Genomic DNA, 20,290 nt, shown 5'->3' on the forward strand with positions numbered 1-20,290 from the left:
GGGTTCCTCAGAACATTAGGAAAGACATACTGGCAGGCAAAGAGGTGAACCTGGCATCTATCCTCATAGCATCGCACGATGCCAACGAGCACAGAACAATTGATTGCGGGGAAGTGTCTGTGGTTATGAGGTCCAAAGATGCCCGGTTGAACCGCAAATTATCTATACCAGAATTTGTTCTTGCATTCAGCTTGTTCCGAGACGTCATCTGCTCGGCGCAGCCGAGTAGGAGGGAGGAGCTGGACGCCTATTTATATCAAGTCACTGATTTGGGTCACAAGTATGGGGGCTCGGCGTTTTATGACTACCACCGGTCCTTCGCGGCAAAGGCCGCAGCCTCCCTAGGCACAGTTCCAGTTCATGACCAATTGGGCTGTGCTGGATATGGAGCTCTTCTGCAGGCATTTTGCTGGTCTCCGAGCCCCCACTTGTGGCGCATGTCAGTCGATTTTTCATGCGACAGAATGGTGCCCCAACGAGGCATCAGCGCGTCCGGACAGAGCCCTGCCGGGAACATCGGGTGTTCCCAGGGGCCCGGCCCTCATGGACAAATTTGGCAGGCCTATTGTATATCTGGGTAAGAGCCAGATATGCAATAATTTCAACTTCGGTCACTGCATGTTCAGTGGGTGCAGGGCCCTGCACGTATGCACGATCTGCTTTCGGGCACATCCCAGGTCTACCTGTCCCAAGAAAGCTGCCAAGCAGGCATGACTGACCGACGTCAACTGTGGAGCTCCTGGAGGCGCTCCTGGAAGGTCATGACGACCGGCAGTTCGTGCGTCATTTGATCTCTGGCCTGTCTCTAGGGTTCCACACGGGACTGGTGGCCCTGCCACATGCAAATTGGGAATGTGAGAACCTTCTCTCTGCCAGACAAAATCCTGAGGCGGTGCAAGCGGCATTATCCCTGGAGTTGGATAAAGGGTTCATCATCGGCCCATTCGACTCGATCCCTTTTGAAGTATGGAGGGTCAACCCGATTGGAGTGGTGGCTAAGAAAGGCTCAAATAAAAAGAGGCTAATCTACGATCTCTCGGCTCCTCATTCCTCGCATATCCCTAGTATCAACTCTCTCATACCTTCAGAAGAGTTCAGCATGACATACTCCTCTATCGATGAGGCCATTCAGTTCATCCTCAAAGCCGGCAGGGGGGCCTGGTTGTCAAAAACTGATATTGCTGATGCCTTCAAGTTGCTCCCGATCCTCCACAACTGTGGCAATATTATGGCATCAAATGGGCAGGCAAATACTACTTTGCCAATCGTCTTACGTTTGGCTCAAAAAGCAGTCCTTGGCTGTTTGACCGGCTGGCCCAGGCCCTGCACTGGATCCTGGTGGAACATGGCCAGGCTCCTATGTGTATCCACTACTTGGATGATTTCCTGCTGGTGGAACACCCCTCCTGTCAGCCCTCCGGGTTATCCTCCCTGCTGGAGTTGTTTTCGGCGCTGCAGGTTCCGGTCGCCGCAGGGAAGACTGTCGGTCCTTCCTCAACAATCACCTTCCTGGGGGTTATTCTGGATTCAGTGAAGTTGGAAGCAAGGCTCCCTGAGGAGAAATTGCAACAGATCCGGTTGGCCATCCAGGAGGCGGCAAGATCCTGCTTCCTGACCAAATCAAGTCTCCAATCATTGCTGGGCCGGCTGAACTTTGCCATGAGGGTCATGCCCCAGGGGCGCACCTTTGTGTCTCGGCTCTTGTTGCTCCTACCATCAGCCCCGGAACAGGACAGTGTCGTCCGGTTGGACCAACAAGCCATGGCAGACCTGTCCATGTGGAGCACGTTCATGTCCTCATGGAACGGCATCAGGTTATTTATCCCCCCCCCGGGATCCGTCCTCGCCCACGGTTTATTCTGACGCGGCTGCATCCAAGGGCTTTGCGGCCATATTCGGCAATCACTGGCTAGCCGGTGCCTGGCCGTCCCAGATTATGCTGGACGGGCATGCCCTTCGGTCTTCTCCCTTGTTGGAGATGTATCCAGTAGTGGCAGCAGCTCATGTATGGGGTCACGTTTGGGCAAATGCGAGGGTTCTATTCATTACCGATAGTCAGGACCTGGTCGACATCGTCCGCAATGGCAGAGCCAAATCCCCAAAGATCATGTCCCTTATGCGTAGGCTGGTGTGGTTGTCCATGGTACACAACTTTTGCTTCGAGTGCTCTCACATTCAGGGTTCCAAGAATACGGCTGCTGATGCGCTATCCAGGTTTAACATCGATATCTTCTTTCAGAACATGCCACTCGCGGATGGAACAGGGGCGGAAGTTCCGGCATACAGCGACCTGGTGTGGGACTGACATCGCTGATTAGCAAAGCGAAGGATCTGTTGCACCGGAGCTTGTCTGACAATACAATCAGGAACTACCGTACGGGCTGTAATCTGTTTAAGAAATTTGCCGACAGTCACCCACAGGGCGATGTGGATGACGTATCATTCATCATGGCCTTCATCGCCCATTGCCATACCAACCTCGGACTCGCTCACAATACCATCCGCCTGTATCTAGCGGGAGTGCAACATCAGTTTACATTGGACAATCCGGCCCGGATTTCATTCTTCACATCACAAGCCATCAAGGCCACACTCCGGGGCATTGAGAAAGCTGGGGCAAGCAGGCCGGTGGTCCGACAACCCATGTCTGGATCCTTATTTAGGCAAGTGTCCCTGGCTCTGGATGGTGATCCTTTTGGGCCTTTAATTAGCACTATCATCAAGGCCGCCCTTTATCTAGGGTTTTATGGGTTCCTTCGTCCAGGGGAATTCACCACCTCTGTCCGCAATGGCCGTCATCTCCAGAAGCAGCACTTGTCCTGGCACCACGATCTGTTTGTGCTGAGCATTCCATCTACCAAGACCTCCCAGACAGGGCCTCCAACCCTGGTGTCTTTCTACCCCTCGCACAACGCCTGGTGCCCGGTCAAGGTGCTGCATCAGTTATCTGTGGCCCTGCAGGCGGCGGCAGCGGACAGCCCCCTACTTCCCTTCAATGGAGGGCCGTTGTCCACACCTCAATTCATGTCACATGTGCGTTCTTTAGTGGCCGGTTTAGGTCACGACCCTAAGGGCATCTCGGGGCATTCTTTTCGTATTGGGGCAGCCTCGGCGGCATCCAGGCACCAGATACCCCCTCATGTCATAAGGTGCATGGGGCGCTGGAGGTCATCATGTTTCGCCAGGTACGTCCCGAACCCCCAATCCGAAATCCGTGATGCGTTCTGTTCTCTTGCCTTGTAATGAGATAATAAATTTTTCATGGTTCGATTGTGTCTCCTTTTTGGCCCCTTTTAGGCTTATCCTCGTTACAGGCTTCCGGCATTCACCAGCCAGAGGTTGGCACTAGCTTCCGCATCCAGGGACCGTCGCCCTGACCACAAGTAGTTAAGGCTGCCGTGCAGCCTGTATTTGTGGGAGGGGCATAGGCCCCGCCTCCTGGCTATTTGAGGCGGAGGAGTGCAGAGGGACGGGACGTGCAGCCAGGTACCCCTCCCTCCCTTCCCCTTTTATTAGCTCTTCCCTTGGGATAGGCCCCCTTTTAGGCTTATCCTCGTTACAGGCTTCCGGCATTCACCAGCCAGAGGTTGGCACTAGCTTCCGCATCCAGGGACCGTCGCCCTGACCACAAATATATATATGAATATATATATATATACATACACATATATAGCAAATTCAGATTGTGCCATCTCAAAAATGAGGATGTCCTATATTACAAAGTAAGCTGGAGTGTGGAGATGCAGGGACAAGGCAGTACTGTAGTCAGCAGGATGCAGCCAAGAATTTAGCCAAAGGTCACAAGGACAGCAGTTCAGAAACAGAACATAGGGGAAGATTTATCATCTCCAGAAAAGTGGCTTTAAAAAGTCGCAAGCTATGAATTTGTGACTTTTAATATGCGTTTTTTTACAATAATCCTGGCCACTTTTCTAAAAAGGGCGTGATCAACAGCAAAGACAAATTTATCTTCATTTACGCCAGTTTTCTGGTTCAGATGAAGCAACTCTGAGCTGTCGTACATTTCTGTTTAGGTGCACGGACAGCTGGAGCCTAATTTATGAGGAGGCCTCCGACTGCATGGAATATCAAGACTGGCAAAGTGAGCGCCTGTCTTGATAATCTCCCCCTAAGGGCTCATGCACACGAACGTATTTTCTTTCCGTGTCCGTTACGTTTTTTTTTTTGCGGACCGTATATAGAACTATTCATTTCAGTGGGTCCGCAAAAGAAAAACGGAAGTCATTCCGTTTCCGTATGTCCGTATTTCCGTTCCGTAAAAAAATAGAACATGTCCTATTATTGTCTGCATTACGGATAAGGATAGTACTGTCCTATTAGGGGCCAACTGTTACGTTCCGCAAAATCCGGAATGCACACGAACATCATCTTTTTTTTTTTATGGATATGTTTTTTTTGCGGACTGCAAAATACATACGGTCTTGTGCATGAGCCCTAAGTCTTGACTCTTTGTCTCGCATGCAGTTGTCAGCAGTCTGCTTGTTGTCTTCCGCAGGTGAGGGCAGTTAGTATGTGGTCTCACGTGTGGTTGCCGCTGGCAACATGATGTTGTTAGCAGTGTAGCAGCCTGAGCTGGTTGCTAGGCGGCTCGCTGTCAAGGCATGCGGTTGCACCTAGCAACGTGTGTTTGTATGTGTTCACTTTCCATGTTTGGTGTGCACGGGATTTAGTTGTGTGTGCATGTCCCTTTTAAGTGACACTTACCTTGTCTGGTGTTGGAAGGGTTAACCCCTTTCCTAGTATGTGTGTGTGGGTGTGGATGCTTGGGCTATTTAGCTCCTGCTGGATGCCTGTAGCTGAGGGGTACTCCAGCCATGCTTTATGCTGGAGTCATCCTCCTGGTCTCATGGGCCATCTATCCAGTGAGGGCCACCCTTGTGGTTATAAAATATATGTATGATGTTAAGAAGATGTTTTTATGCTCTCTATGTTGTTTGCAGCTATGGGTGTCCTGGATACCTGTGTGAGTTGTGTGTGTGCTGTGTGGACATCAGTACTTGTGCACGGGTTCCAGTTAGCGTGTCTATGGCAGGTAGGTGTAGTACTGGTTTAACTCACCTGCCATATCCATATGCATTATATGTTTCCCCTCTCCTTGCTCCTTGGCCAGTGAGACTCCTATTCGTCTGTGTCTAGGAGGAACAGGTCGTCTTACCCTGCTCCTAGTCCAGGGATTTCCTGAGGGCTAGTAGGGACCCTAGGTTCCGGAGTATGAGCCCTCCTACCATCTGGGTTGGCTCATATGGTTAGGGTCAGAATTAGGGACGCGCTAGGAGGTGACCTGCTCCCTGATCCTGTCGTCTTGGCCTAGCAGCTACCCTTATCCTATTAACATTGCACGGTTGAGGGTTTCCCCCATTCTCAGCCGTGACAACATGATGAGGGTGAAGAAGGCAGCACAGGTCAGGATAGGAACCTTGACGCGCGTTTCGCCTCAGCTTCGTCAGGATATAAGTGACATGTACCCATAAGCCCCTATTTATACCTCCCACAAATCAAAAACAGCTGTTGCCTAGTATCGAGCGATATGAGGCAGCAGCTGTTTTTTATAACATAACTATTTTTGAAAAATGAGAGTGGCCAGAGATCTCACAACTAAGGGTCTCGTGAAGAAGTTATTTTACAAAGTGTTATTTGGGTACATTGGCCTGAGTGGTTGTGTACTGTCACCGCTAAGGCCGACCATTGGCTTCAGCAGTCACAAGCTGGTTCAGCCCAAAATCACTCCAGGAAAATAAAGTCTGGTGGGAACCTCTGGAGCAGTGATGGCCAGTTCGCCCTGCGAACACATGAGGGCTGCCATCTTGACTCACAAGTCCGGCGATGCACAGGTAAGCCCTTACCTGTGCCTGCGCCGGAAGCCGGTCTGAAACGAATGCGGTCACTGGGAGCAGGCAGTTCCGAGAACAGCCCGATGAAGGCCCCCAGCGGCTGTTCTCGGAACTGCCTGCTCCCGGTGACCGCATTTGTTTCAGACCGGCTCGTGGCGCAGGCACAGATAAGGGCTTACCTGTGCATCGCTGGACTTGTGATTTAAGATGGCAGCCAACATGTGTTCACGGGCGAACACGGCAAACTGGCCATCACTTCTCTGGAGCACCGGGAAGTTATGATCTTTTTTATTTTAGAACATTTCCTGGAGCTAGTTTAATGTTTCAGGCTCTCCAACAACCCATTTAGCCTGGGTTCACATGTGACTGATTAGATGTGGATCTGCTGTCACAGATTTTTATGCGGTAAGTCTGCAGTATTGTACGGTACCTGCAAAGTGAGTGACTTTTTAGCAATTCTCATTCACAAACGGCAAAAATTAAATAAAATCTGCAGCAGAAACTGACCCATAGTGCAGATTTTAATTCTAAAGCATCGCATATTATACTGCAAATTTCATCGTAGATTTCAGCCCTTCCAATGCAAATAAATAAAATGGTGATTCAACTTGAGTGGGTCAGTGATGCTCTATTTTCCCCGGCGCCTCCACAACGGCATTCACAGGAGGGTGTCCCCGCCTCCAGGACAGGAAACAACGAGGAAGCACAGGATTTAAGGAGCCTCCTCCCCTTACCTTACCAGTCGTTGTTTCCTGTCCTCGGACGTGCGTGGAAGCCGCTCCTGGGGTTATCCAGGAAATTGGATACCGCACCGGCCTGGTCCTTTCCCTGTCGTTCAGGAGGGTCGGTGCAGGGATTGGGGGACTCCGGGGACGCATTGCCTCCCTTCCTCGATCCTGCGGAGTAAGCCCTGTCTTCAGGCATCCCCGGGCTTGCGAGTCCGTCGGAACTCGCGCGGGATCTGGCGTGGTGACGTCAGCGGAGCGAGATCTCCTTGGGCAAGAGGTTCTCGCGGGACGCTCCTGCGCGCGGCGGGAGATTTAAAAAGGAAGCATCACATCCACCTACGCCGGTGATCTGCAGAGATGCCTTCCAGCGATAGAGAGTCGTCCAAGCGCTCCGGGGATCCCGCTGTCTCGGCCCTCAGCCCGGTAAGCCTCCTCCCGGGGGGGGAGTAATCCCTATTCCTTATGTTTTTCCTCATAGGTATATACAGGTTATGGGATCCCGTACCTCTCCCCCCCCCCCCCTACACACTGGGTGTCCGTAATTTTACTATACTGACCCCTTACCACCCTTACTCCGGGTCCCTCTTTGGCCTATACAAAGTTTGTTTTATTCCCTTTAGGACAGTGAGTCCAGGAAGCTTAAAGCCAAAGGGGATTCGGGGCGCAGGAAGTGTGGTGGTTGCCGTAAGGGCCTGGTGTCGGACCCAAAAAAGTCCCTCTGCCCTAGATGTATTGAAAGGGTTATCGCTGAAGAATCCCCTTCCTTCATGGAGTCCATGCGAACCCTCATTAGAGAGGAGATTAAGGCTGCAGCTGACTCTAGACAACTGGCGCCTTCCCCGGGGCCCTCCCGTTCCCTAAATCTGGAAGTATCAGAACAAGTGGATCTGGATTAAGGGGAGTTGCAGGATGATCAGGTCTCCTTATCCTCTGAGGAGGCCGCAGGGAGGCCTATGTGCTTTCCCGAGGAAACACAGTCCCTACTGAAGGATATTAAATCTACCCTGGGTTTGGAAGATGTTAAAGAGACTCAGTCCCTTCACGATCAAATCTTTCAGGGCTTGGGGGAGAAAAAGAAGAGATCCTTCCCCATCCACAATAACATCAAAGCCCTTATTTCTAGGGAATGGAGGGATCCTGATAAAAGGTGGACTGTATCGGCCGCCTTTAAGCGCAAGTACCCCTTTTCGGAAACTGACTCTGATTTGTGGGACAAAACTCCCAGAATAGATGCGCCAGTGGCCCGTATTTCAAAAAAATCCTCGCTGGACAAAAAATGTTAAAACCTATTAAGGAAATCCTGGGAGACAAATACAGCGATGTTGCGCCCCAGCATAGCGTCCACTTGTACGGCCAGAACCCTCTCGGTATGGCTAGACCAGCTTGAGAGCAATCTGTCGGGGGGTACGTCCAGAGAAGAGATCTTAAACTCCCTTCCCTCCCTGAAAAGAGCATCCAATTTTCTAGCAGACGCCTCGGCCGACTTGGTTAGACTCTCTGCAAGAAGCAGTGCTCTAGCCAATGCGACCCGTAGGGCGGTATGGCTCCGTTCATGGACGGGGGACGCAGGTTCTAAAAACCGCCTGTGCTCCATCCCATGTGAGGGGGATAGATTGTTTGGCTCCGCTCTTGACGACATTCTGGAGAAGGCCTCCGATAGGAAAAAAGGTTTCCCCTCTGATAACCGTTATTACCAACAGAGACGCTCCTTTCAAAGTCAAAAAAGGGCAAGATCAGATCAAAATAAAAGGGACGGCTCAAAAAGATAGCAACCTTCTAGGGGTAGAGGAAGAGGATACCTTTCTAAGCCAGAAGCCTCTACCCGCCCTACCCAGTGACACGCTAACCCAGGTAGGAGGCAGACTAAAGCAATTCTCCTCCGCCTGGCAAGAAATTCACGCCTCCCCTTGGGTCACTCGTACCATAAAAGAAGGCCTAAAGTTAGAGTTTGTTTCCCCACCCCCAAGTCTTTTTTGTATCAACCAAAGGCAACAGCCCGACAAACAGGCATCCCTAGAGTCAGAAATAACTACATTAATCCTCAAAGGAGTGCTCATCCCTGTTCCGGAAGAACAACACGGCAAAGGCTTCTATTCCCCTATATTTTTGATAAAAAAAACAAACGGCTCCTTTCGCCTAATAATAAATTTGAAGTCCTTAAACAAGTCCATCGTTTACAAAAGATTCAAAATGGAGACCATAAAATCTACCACTCAGATCCTTCCGCAGGACTGCTTTATGGCTACCGTCGACCTTCAGGACGCTTACTACCACGTCCCAATATACCACAGGCACCAGTGTTTTCTGAGGATCGCAATTTATTATCAAGGAAGATTGTCCCATTTTCAGTTCACAGCCCTTCCTTTCGGCCTATCCTCTGCCCCCAGAGTTTTTTCAAAAATAATGTCAGATGTCATGAAGTTTCTTCACCTTCAGGGGGTACAGATCGTCCCATACCTGGACGACTTTCTGGTGTTTGCGGAGTCGCGCCAACTTCTACATTCACGCCTCAAGCAAATCCAGGACTGTCTTACAACTCTAGGGTGGATAATAAATCCCAAAAAATCAGACCTTATCCCCAGTCAGGAAAAAGTGTTTTTAGGGGTGCTGTTGGACTCAAGGCGTCTAATGTCTTTTCTTCCTCAAGACAAACAGTCTCACTTAATCCAGACAGTGTCTCTTTTTTCCAGCAAAGATCGGTCCTCGATAAGAGACATCATGGCAGTGCTGGGACTGCTAACAGCCGCAATCCCGTCAGTAAGGTGGGCCCAGAGTCACACAAGAGTCCTTCAGGCCTTTCTCCTATCTTCATGGGACTCATCTCTAGACAGAAAGGTTCACGTTCCCAGACAGGTAAAACAGTCACTAACTTGGTGGAGGAGTAAGGGAACCTGAGCGTAGGGGTTCACTGGCGCCCAAGAGATGTCATGGTCATTACAACAGACGCCAGCAACTCAGGGTGGGGAGGTCATTCTTCAGGAGCGGTAGTTCAGGGATCCTGGGGAAAAAACATGCAGGACGCCTCCTCAAATTTGAAAGAGCTGTCAGCTGTCCACAGAGTTCTCCTTTCCCTTTACAAAGTTCCCTCTCCAAGACACGTAAAAATATTAACAGACAACACTACAGTCGTGGCGTACATAAACAAACAAGGGGGAACCAGAAGTCGCTCACTGGCGGAAGTATCAAAAGGCATTTTTTGTTGGGCAGAAAGAAGCCTTCTGTCCCTTTTGGCGGTACATATCGAGGGGGAAAAAAATGTGGTGGCCGATTATCTCAGTCGACACCTCTTAAGGGAGGCCGAATGGTCCTTAAATCACCACGTCTTCAGCCAGATCTGCCAAATGTGGGGGACCCCAGTGTTAGATCTGTTCGCCACCAAAAGCAACAGGCAGGTCAGAAAGTTCTGTTCCCTCTCGCAAATGGATCATCCGGTATGGCTAGACGCCCTCTCCAGGCCGTGGCCAAAACAGCTCCTTTATGCCTTCCCTCCATTCAGCCTCATTTCAAGAGTCCTGGTAAAGGCTCAGGAAGAAGGGGTCCATGTAATTATGGTGGCCCCCTTCTGGCCAAGAAGGGCTTGGTTTCCACTCCTGCTCAGACTGTCAGCCGGTGTTTATTGGACACTGCCATCAATCCCGGACCTACTCCACCAGGGACCAATAAATCACCCCAGTGTAAATCAACTCAGTTTGACGGCCTGGAATCTGAACGCCTCCTGCTAAAACGGAAGGGCCTGTCGGACGCAGTTATCTCCACGATGCTCAAAAGCCGAAAACCCGTAACTTCCCAGATCTACCTGAGAACCTGGAATGCTTTTTGGTCCTTCTTGGGAAGTGTAGATTTTCCTGATGTTCCTCAGGTCCTCCAGTTCCTGCAAGCGGGGCTAGAAAAAGGCCTCCGCCCATCAACTCTAAAGGTTCAGATCTCCGCGCTCAGCGCCTTCCTGGACGTAAAACTAGCAGATTCCCCTCTGATCAAACGTTTTTTGAGGGGAGCAGGAAGAACTTCGATCCTCCCTCGTCCGGTGATTCCTCCCTGGGATTTGGGCCTGGTTCTTTCTGCTCTCACTACTCCTCCGTTTGAGCCAATTGATGATATCCCTCTACGGCTCCTCACCATGAAGACGTTTTTTTTAGTTGCCATAATCTCTGCCAGAAGAGTAGGGGAAATTCAAGCATTCTCTTGCAAGCCTCCCTATCTTACAATTCTGGATGATCGTATAATCCTCAGGCACTGTCCGGCCTTTCTCCCAAAGGTGGTATCCAGATTTCATCGTGAGCAGGAAGTCTCCCTACCTTCGTTTTTCCAGTCTCCTTCTAATGATTCGGAGGGAACTCTCCATAATCTGGACGTCAGGAGATCAGTCCTTTCTTACCTTCAAGCCACTAAACCGCTTAGAAAATCGGACCACCTCTTTTTGCAATTTCAGGGCCCTAATAAGGGGCAAGCGGCTAGCAAGTCAACCATAGCTAGGTGGATTAGGAACATAATATCCTCTGCCTATGTTACCAAGAACTGTCAGCCACCAGAGGTACTAAGGGCTCATTCTACAAGGGCAGTAGCCTCATCCTGGGCAGAAACGAAAGCAGTCCCTCTGGAACAGATCTGCAAAGCCGCCACATGGGCCAACCCTATGACTTTTTTTTCGGCACTATAAGCTAGATGTAGTAAGGGATCAGGACTTGTCCTTTGGTCGTGAGATCCTATCTATTGTGGCCCCCCCCTAATATTGATTACTCTGTTAATCCTCCTGTGAATGCCGTTGTGGAGGCGCCGGGGAAAAGGGTAAATTACTCTTACCGGTAATTGGATTTTCCAATAGCCTCCACAACGGCATTGGGTTCCCTCCCAAGCTTTAAATGTAGACGAATGATGTAATTTGTTTACTATAATATATAATTTGTTATGCATCACTTCTGTGTCCTCTCTTATTGACTGGTAAGGTAAGGGGAGGAGGCTCCTTAAATCCTGTGCTTCCTCGTTGTTTCCTGTCCTGGAGGCGGGGACACCCTCCTGTGAATGCCGTTGTGGAGGCTATTGGAAAATCCAATTACCGGTAAGAGTAATTTACCCTTTTTTTGCAGTGCGGAGGCACGGAGAGAAATCCCACGGAAGCACTCCGTAGTTCTGTGCCTCTGCACCTTCAGATATCCATGATGCGGTGCAAAAACGTCCAGGGCCTGTATATTGCTGACCCACTGTATGCGGGCCGCAATACGGGCAAGGCTGTGTGCATGAGGCCTTAGGAAAATAAAATACATAGGGTCACTTTGATCAACGCTACTATTTTTCATTGCACTAATTTTTATAAATCGCCCCCATTGTATGACACACAGTTCTAAGTACTGCATACAAACAAGTCTACTATTGTCCTTTGGGTGTTGTTTTTGCATTTACTGCTGTACAAGTGACCACACATCACATGCTGCCCATATTTCATTTCCCAAATCCTTAGAACGGCTGGAGTTATGGGCATATGCCGACTCCATGCGTTCTGTATTACATTTGTAAGGGTTGTCTCATGAAAAGACAAATTCCTTAGAGTCTATGGACGTCATCTGATTGGCCCCCATGTAATACTACATTTCACAAATGTCTGGCTGGCAGGAGCTACAGGGCTTATTCCACGAAAAGTATTCATTACTTGTCCACGGGATAGCTGATAAATGTCAGACTAAATAATAATCACTTATGGTCTAACCATTGGGACCTCCAGCAATGCAGAGAACTGCCGGTTCCCGAGTTGCATGAAGCAGTGGTGTTCATATTGGTCCACCATTCCGCCAATTCCATGAAGGTGAATGGAGAGCTGTCTATGTCAGTCCAATAGATGTGAAAGGAGCGGTGAACAGACCTGCACTACAGCTTCATTCAGGGAAGGGACTTGGGATCCCTCCACTGTTTGGTTAGCTGGAGGTCCGAGTGGTCGACATTTATCACCTACCCTGTGGACAGGTAATAAATACTTTTTGTGGGATATATTAGGCATTAGTGTTTATAGAAGTTATGAGAACTTTGATTCGGCTGCATTTTGTTTGTAAGTAGCGGGTGCAATGATGGGGAACGGCGATTGTGCCTCCCCCCGTTATTAAACCCTTCAGATGCTGCATTCATCTCTGATCCCGGCATCTGATGTTAAAATGGAGGCCTTTCAGGGGTTAAAAAAATAATAATAATACCCACCTCATCCATCTGAGCACCAAGAGGCCGCAGCAGCCATCTTGATTGAAGATCCTGCGCAAAATCATCACGCTGGCAGGCATACGTCACCATGTACGAGATTTTGCGCGGGATTTCCAATCAAGGTGGCCACGGCAGCCTGTTTGTGCTCAAACGGATGAAGTAAGTAGGTGTTTTTTGTTTTTCTTCATTTAATTGCAGGGAAAACGTATTCATTACCATGAAATTTGGCTTTGCGGCGAATCGAATTTTCCCTGAAATTCGGATTGAAGTCCACTTCACATACTCGCCCAACCCTTTTAGGCATCATTCACATGTACATTCTGGTGGCTATCCGACTGTTTAAGGAGGGTAGACAGGGACTGGGGGTCCCCTTCCCCCCCCCCCCCCCCTTTCCCTTCATAGTTCTTTTAGGGCACTTTGCTGGCCCCTGTTTGGGAGTTTAAGGGTTAGGAGTCAGGGAAGGGTTAAAAGTTAGTGAGGCAGGAAGAGGAGGTGGGTTGCGGGAGGGTACTTATGTGCTGGTCCCGCCCATTCTCTCCCTCTTGATCAAAAGCGCGGTGCCCCACCCTCCCTCCCTTTGGTTGGAGATATTTTGAGGTTTCATGTTATTTAATATTTATTTTCCTGTTATTTAATATTTATTTTGGCAATGTGTATGCCCCCAAGGGGAGCAGTGCGCGGTTTTCACAGCTGGCGGCAATTTACTGTTACCAAAAAAGTTGTTAATGATGGGTTTGGCGGAACTGCCCGTTGGGAGTCCAGCGGTTGGCAGAGCGCGCGGTTTTATAATGTTTGCCGTTTATAAATAATAAATATAGCTGTGGCCGACTACCACCCTGCAATAAAGAAGTTAAAGGAAAGAATGTGGTCAGTGTCCTTATTTGGGGGATGGTTTTAAGTACGGGCCAGTGTGGGTAGGGGTGTCCCCTCCCCTCCCTCATCCCTTTGTTATTACCAACAGTCTATAATAAACTGTAAGTTTAGAGGCAGAAACACCCTAAGAAATGCTTCATTTTGAAAGAACCATCACCGGGGCCAAAACACACTTTTATAAACCAAAACTAATTGGACCTTAGTTATTATGGAGTTCATGCCAGGTTTTGGTGCAAACCGCACTATTATATTGCGGCAAGTAATAACGGATTAGAGGTAAAATTTGCTTGAGATAAAAGTGGGATTGGTCTCCAAAGGAGATGCGTGCACAGTCCCCTGTTAACATTATACAATGGGTAAAAAGCTCCCCCACCCCTTGTCCTGGCCATGTATACAGACAAAATTCTTTACCATCCATTGAGGACTGCACATCCACCAAGTAATTTCCAGATACGTAACCCTGCACCCCATTGAAAAATCTATCACAAAGCCCCCCTACAATGTGCTGTTCACAATACTGGTGATTTCTGGACACCCGGGCACGGGTGCGACTACTACTGCTATACCCCAGGTGAAATATTGACCTTCGCCTTCACCAAAAATCACATGATCATCCAATGTGTCCTAATTTTTCTTTGCCTTATGTTTCTGTTTTTTTTTTTTTTTTAAAGCCACTTACAGGTAAATACTCTATATACTCTAATAAAATAATCGCTGTATGTTAGTGTCAACTTACCATCGGCTGGGGCCTCCTCAACCTCAGTCACCTGGATGTCAGGGATGGTGGCTGGCGTAGCAACTTTTCTGGAAGAAAAACAGATATTTAAGAAATGTATTGCTGATCAGTCTATAATACATAAAGAAGTAACGCCATGAAACATTGCTGTAGACTGTATAATGTGTGTTATCGCAGCATCCGACTCATGCATACAAACCGCCCGTGTGCCGCCCGTGCCATGCATTGGGGTCCTCAATGCACAGGTACTGCCCATGTGGCATACACTGATAGATAGATTTTTTTCAGTGGGGAGGCTCGGACTGAAATGCCATGGAAGCACTCTGTAGTGCTTCTGGGGCCTTCCACTCCGTATCTTCTAGATTGCAGACCCATTCAAGTGAAGCCTGTTTGGGGGCCACAATACGGCCATGGCTGTATGCATGAGCATGAGCCCTGATACTGCAATGTGTGCACAGGCCTGAAAACCTACTGATACCACACCACATCTAAATGACAGATAGATGACAAATTAAATTCTGCTCCATAATGAAAAATTGGTTGGGTGGAACTGGAAAAATTCATTGGGTGTACATTCTGGTGTGGTCCTTTCCCCCCCAAAAAATAAAAAAATAAAATTAAAGGGATTGTTCAAATGCACCTTATGGCTAGTGTTGGAGTTTTATAATAGGACGGACTAGCAACTTAAAGTATCCCTGGAAAAAAACTAAAAGTGTCCCCATGTTGTAGGCGGGTCCAAATTGCCAAAAGGTGGGGCAACAGAAGTAGGCGGGTCCAATTATACTGTAGTGCAGAGCAAAATACCACCCTAGCAGAACCAAATACCACATTGCAGCACAAAATACTGCCCCAGCAGAACCAGATACCACAGTGCGGCACAAAATACTGTGCCCGCACCACAGTATGAAACTGTATCATTGTCCTGAGGATGGCAATACAGTTGAATTCAGAAGGGCACCTGCGGCCGCTGCCTGGCCAGTTAACAAGTGCCTGATGCTCCTACATTAAATAATGCTGAGAGCATCAGATCTGCATGTACCTGGCTAGCAGCCAAGAGGGGGGCTTGGGCGGCCTCCCTGGGCATCGACCCACTGGGAGATTTCCCTTTAGAGTCTATGGCCAGTCCGTCCATGGAGGTAAACAGATACCATGGACCAAAAGGTAACCATAACCATTCACAGCAGATAGAAGTTGGTTAAATACTATTACATTTCTTTGGGATCAGCCAATCATCTAATATGTATGAGGGTCTCTTATTGACTGCCAATAGCAGATATTAGTGGAAAGCAGGGTCGCTTTTTTCTGCTTGTCTTTCCCTACCCACTAAAGAAAACCATGCACACTTGGCAGAGGCAAGCATGCAAGTTTATGAGGGAGTCGAGAGGAGTAGCTGTTGGTCAACTGCTATCTTTGGATGTATCATCACAAAGTAGGTCAATTCAGGCTTTGTGATAAGAAAAGCCAGATATAAAGCAGCCAAATGTGCAAATAGTACTCTCTGCAACCTCTCTACAAGATACCAGAAATCACATAGGAAAACTCAGTTTGTTGATTTTGGATGTCTTGACTATGACTACAAGTGTTATGATGGCTATAGATACTTATTAATCAAGCTCTTCATGCACACAGCCAATAGCAAATTCCAATCTGCCATGTTGGATTTTTTTTCAGCAGGTCATTGGACGTAATGGTGAGGGTCATTTTTTTCCCCAGAGACAGTTGTTTTTTTCCGTTTTTCTGTGTCGGTATGGCTGTAAATGCTTGTATCACTGTGCCAGTAGAACAGCAGCGCTGATCAGTCGTGAGAAGAAAGTTCACACTTCCCAGTTTGGCCAGCTGACACATTTATACTGTATCAATGGGACTTGCATAAATCAATGTCCATGCCACTGGAACAATAGCATTCAGACTGGTTTACAGTTGCTGAAATTTTCCCAGTAAATCTGCTCATGTGAATAAAATCTAAGGCTTCATTTTTCACAACAATATTATGGCTTCCTACAAGTGCAAAGAAGAATAAAAGTTCGGCCACACGGTCAGGTTTCCTGGTGCGGTTTTGGAAGCCAAAATCAGGAGTGGATCTTAAAAGGAGAGAAAGTATAAAGAACGATTCCTCTTTTTTTATTCATTCCTGGTTTTGGCTTCCCAAACTGCATCAGGGCATGTGTGGTCATACCCTAATGACGTGCTCATAGGCTTCAGTGAGGCCCTACTGTACCTACCTATGAACGTGCAACAGAAATTATCTGGCAGATTCTCGGCCCGTGTAAAGGGCCCTTTCCCTAGAGCTGTCCAGATTGCTGAGATATGGGGAGTTGTTAGATGTTATGTCGTGAACTGAGTGCACCTTGTGAGACAAAGTAATACGTAACTTTTATTAATCTCTTTAAAATAAGTGAGACAGTGTTACTAAAATTCCTACACACGCACTTTGGTGCGTATGGATCTTTGCTTGGAAAGGGGTATAAGGTCTTTTGCCCTACTGAGGGCTTGGCAGTTTGTGGTGGGGGTTGCTTCTAGGCGAGATCTGCAGATATTGCTCAGTATTAAATATACAGCTAAGCATACTTGTCTCTGACCCTGACTCTAGTCTTGAGTGGGGAGATAGGCGAACTGGCTGTAGTCGGAGCACTCGCCCTGAAAAAAAGAGCCCCCCATCGCCATTTTGATGAGCCATTGTATTATGGCGAAACGCGTTGGTGACTAGTGCTTTTAGGGTGGGTTCACACAAGTTTTTCACTGCATTTTTGGTGGACTTTAGATTTTTTTTTTCACATGCTATTTTTGGGGCAGCTCCCTGTTGGATGTGGAAAATATGAAACTTAGGACATACAAGCATTTTTTTTTCTACTGGCTTTTTGTTAATTCAATGTCATTTTTGAGGTCTTTGGCATTTTTTTTAAATGCACCATGCTGAAGTTTCTTTTCATCTCTTTTTCTATGAAAAAACATGCAAGGAAAAAAAAAAAACATGGTTCACAAAGTCATTTAGAAAAAGAACTGCCAAAAAAAACATGTAAAAAAAAACACGTGCCGAAAGAATAAAAAAACAAACAGTTTCCGTGTTTTTTTTACTGGTAAATGCCAATGCATAGTAGTGAGTATTGGCACTTATTCTCGACTAACAAACGAGTGATTCCACGTGGTTAAATTGGGATAGTCAAATCTTATTTATACCTCAGTCTGAGATAAGCAAGGTACAAGCTGACTATTTGCATTACTCTGCCTCTGCTGTCAGCCTAGGGACGATCCAGAGTCATTCAAGACAGACTGGTAGCTATGGATACAGCCTTTTAAAAGGCATTGTAACATTCCCTAGCAACCAGTCCGTCTCAGTTAAAGGGAGCAGATATGAGGCTAAGAGGCTTGGTGTTACTTAGGTCCCGCTTTTCTCTGCTGTACTGTAATTTTAATTAAAAAAAATTAAAATGAATAAATTTGGGTGGAGAATTTCTTAAACAAAGAAAAAAGTTGACCACCAACTCTGCAGTGTCAGGGTGTCGCCAGGCGAATATAGAAGATCTCTGTGTTATACAGCTGAAACCGATTATAGGGAGATTTCTCTAAGAACAGAGAGGTTTAATGTGGACAATGCTCCAGATGTTTTCTAGCACAGGGTTCTGCTCATTGCTGTATTTGGAAGAAGCATCTGGAATGCAAAAGGAAAAGATTTTGCCAAAAGTCTGGGATCAGTCAGTCCCATGCAACTTCCAGCACATCTCTGACTATGAACAATCACGGTGAAGATCTAGAAGTACAGATGAGCCTTCTATAGTCAGAAGCTCGGGCAAGGTTATACTCCTCTCCACTTCAATAAGGGACTTTACAAACAATACCTTCTGTTCTTTAGCCATACTGACACAGGAAAGCAGGTTACACAATATAATATAGTATGCTACTTGGCCTCAGACCACCTTGTGTGTCCCAGGTTCTTGGTTGGGAATCTGGACCTTTCCTAGACTATACAAGAGGGCCTCATACATATTTATGGGCTCCTCAAGTATCATGAACTTCTACACTTCTGATGCAGTATGGGGAATTATGAGTTGCAGCACAACACAGAATAAAAAATATGGAAGATTTACATTGCTGTACACTAAGTATAAGATGTTTATGACATGGTCAGTAGGACCTTAGCATGTACAACATACATTTACATACATTCCTGGTGTCTCTTAATACTGCAAATTTGTCACACGGGATAAACTACTTTATGAACTATTAATGCATTTATAGGCAGCTGATGACTAAAAGAAGCTGGGCAATCTTTCTTTATCAGAACGGTCCACCAGAAAATTAGCATCCCCCGGGCTGTTCTAAAGGGGGAGTTCCAGTATCAGATGTGTCCTTCCTTACATGGTGGCTTGATGTACCTTCATATGAGTGGCAGAAGATAACCAGCTTGAAAAAAAAAAATATTAAAATGCCTGACCGAGTACCACATCTCCTGCCACTCACTATGGGATATCTATAGCTAACAGGAAAAATAAAGAAGAGCGCATCTATTATGAGGAAATCTAGCAACAAGAGTCTACAAGGTCCACCATAGAAAGAGATGCTCTTCAAAGATTTGCTGGCTTCAGGTTAATTGATGTTGGTCATGCATCATGGAACCCCCCTCTAAACCGATGATGCTCTAAAACCAGTAAAGTCCTTTTTTTTTAAATGGTTTTGTCACATTAAATTGCTGCGATTACAAAAATTGAAGAAAAAAAATGAGAATTCAACATAAATCTCATGTAAGTATATCCAGAGAAAGTTATTTGGCAAACATAAATCCACCCACTGTACCTTACATTACACCGTGATCGAATACTTTTATCATCCTTTAATGTAAGAAAAAGAAAGCTATACATAGAGGCTACAAAGCCATACTGACCCTTCAGTGACCAGATTGCATCCAGAATGCCAAGATGTAGATGATGGAGGTGGCCGAATTCTTTCATGGTCATCTTGCATCTGAAGCCGAATAGGACGTCTCAGGCCCCAGAAAATATTGAGTAACCCTTCTATGATCAACTCCCCCTCTTCCTATGAAAGATATATGGACATATAATTATCATCAAAATTTACTAATGCAGCAGTCTGCCATTCATACAGTAAGGCGTTCAGCCTTTCCGTTCTGCTCCGTTATAGGAGCAGGAAAACTAAAGGACAGATTCGGCACATAACTGAGCCAAACTGAGCCTACAGACCCCATAGACTATAATGGGGTCTGTTAGATTTTTGAAGCGGAGACAAAACTCCTGCATGCACAACTCTTGTCTCCACTTAAATCTTCCTCTGAGCAGAAACCTAACGGACCCCATTATAATCTATCTATGCTCAACATGCGGCCCTCCAGCTGTTGCAAAATTACAACTCCCATCATTCCCGGACAGCCTACAGCTATCAGCCTACAGAAGGGCATGGTGGGAGTTGTAGTTTTACATGCAGGTTGAGCATCCCAGGTCTATGGGTTCCATAGGCTCAGTTCGCCTCAGTTATGTGCCAAATCCGTCCTTTCCGTTCTCCTGCTCCAATAATTGAGCAGAAGAATGGAAAGGCTGAATGCTGATGTGAACTCAGCCTAAGAGATCTGTGAGACCATGAGATGTGTGACCATCAAATACTGAAGAAAAGTAGTCTTATTTTCATACAGAGGTAATATTCCCATCGGTGGACTATCAGAATACTGCTTTTGTGATCTGTACATATGGGCCAAATTACTCCCTTCATCACCTGTCAATGACAGGGGAAGAAAGCTATTGCGATATGCTCACGGCCATGGTGAATACTTGTTATTCTGGTCTTGACCCAGACTGTTTCTACCTGTCTGGATCAACCTGTATCCATACACTTGAATCCACACTTGAAGGGCATTGTGAACCTTGCCCCGTTTCACTAAAAACACTCACTTCTGAGGCACATTTGTAGAA

At 47.2% G+C, this 20,290-nt stretch overlaps 1 protein-coding gene across 3 annotated transcripts in view; it reads right to left on the reverse strand.

The window, feature by feature from the left end:
• Positions 1 to 20,290, reverse strand: part of RASSF2 (Ras association domain family member 2) — a 94,188-nt gene that overhangs the window by 58,949 nt on the left and 14,949 nt on the right. For all 3 annotated transcript variants that reach the window (XM_044279260.1, XM_044279261.1, XM_044279262.1), the window contains exons 4-5: positions 19,252 to 19,403; positions 14,373 to 14,440 (exon numbers count right to left, since the gene is read on the reverse strand). In XM_044279260.1, coding sequence (XP_044135195.1) covers positions 14,373 to 14,440; positions 19,252 to 19,403 — 220 coding nt within the window. The remainder of the gene's footprint in view (positions 1 to 14,372; positions 14,441 to 19,251; positions 19,404 to 20,290) is intronic.

This window comes from Bufo gargarizans, chromosome 2 (assembly GCF_014858855.1).
Source record: "Bufo gargarizans isolate SCDJY-AF-19 chromosome 2, ASM1485885v1, whole genome shotgun sequence".
NCBI classification, from domain to species: domain Eukaryota; kingdom Metazoa; phylum Chordata; class Amphibia; order Anura; family Bufonidae; genus Bufo; species Bufo gargarizans.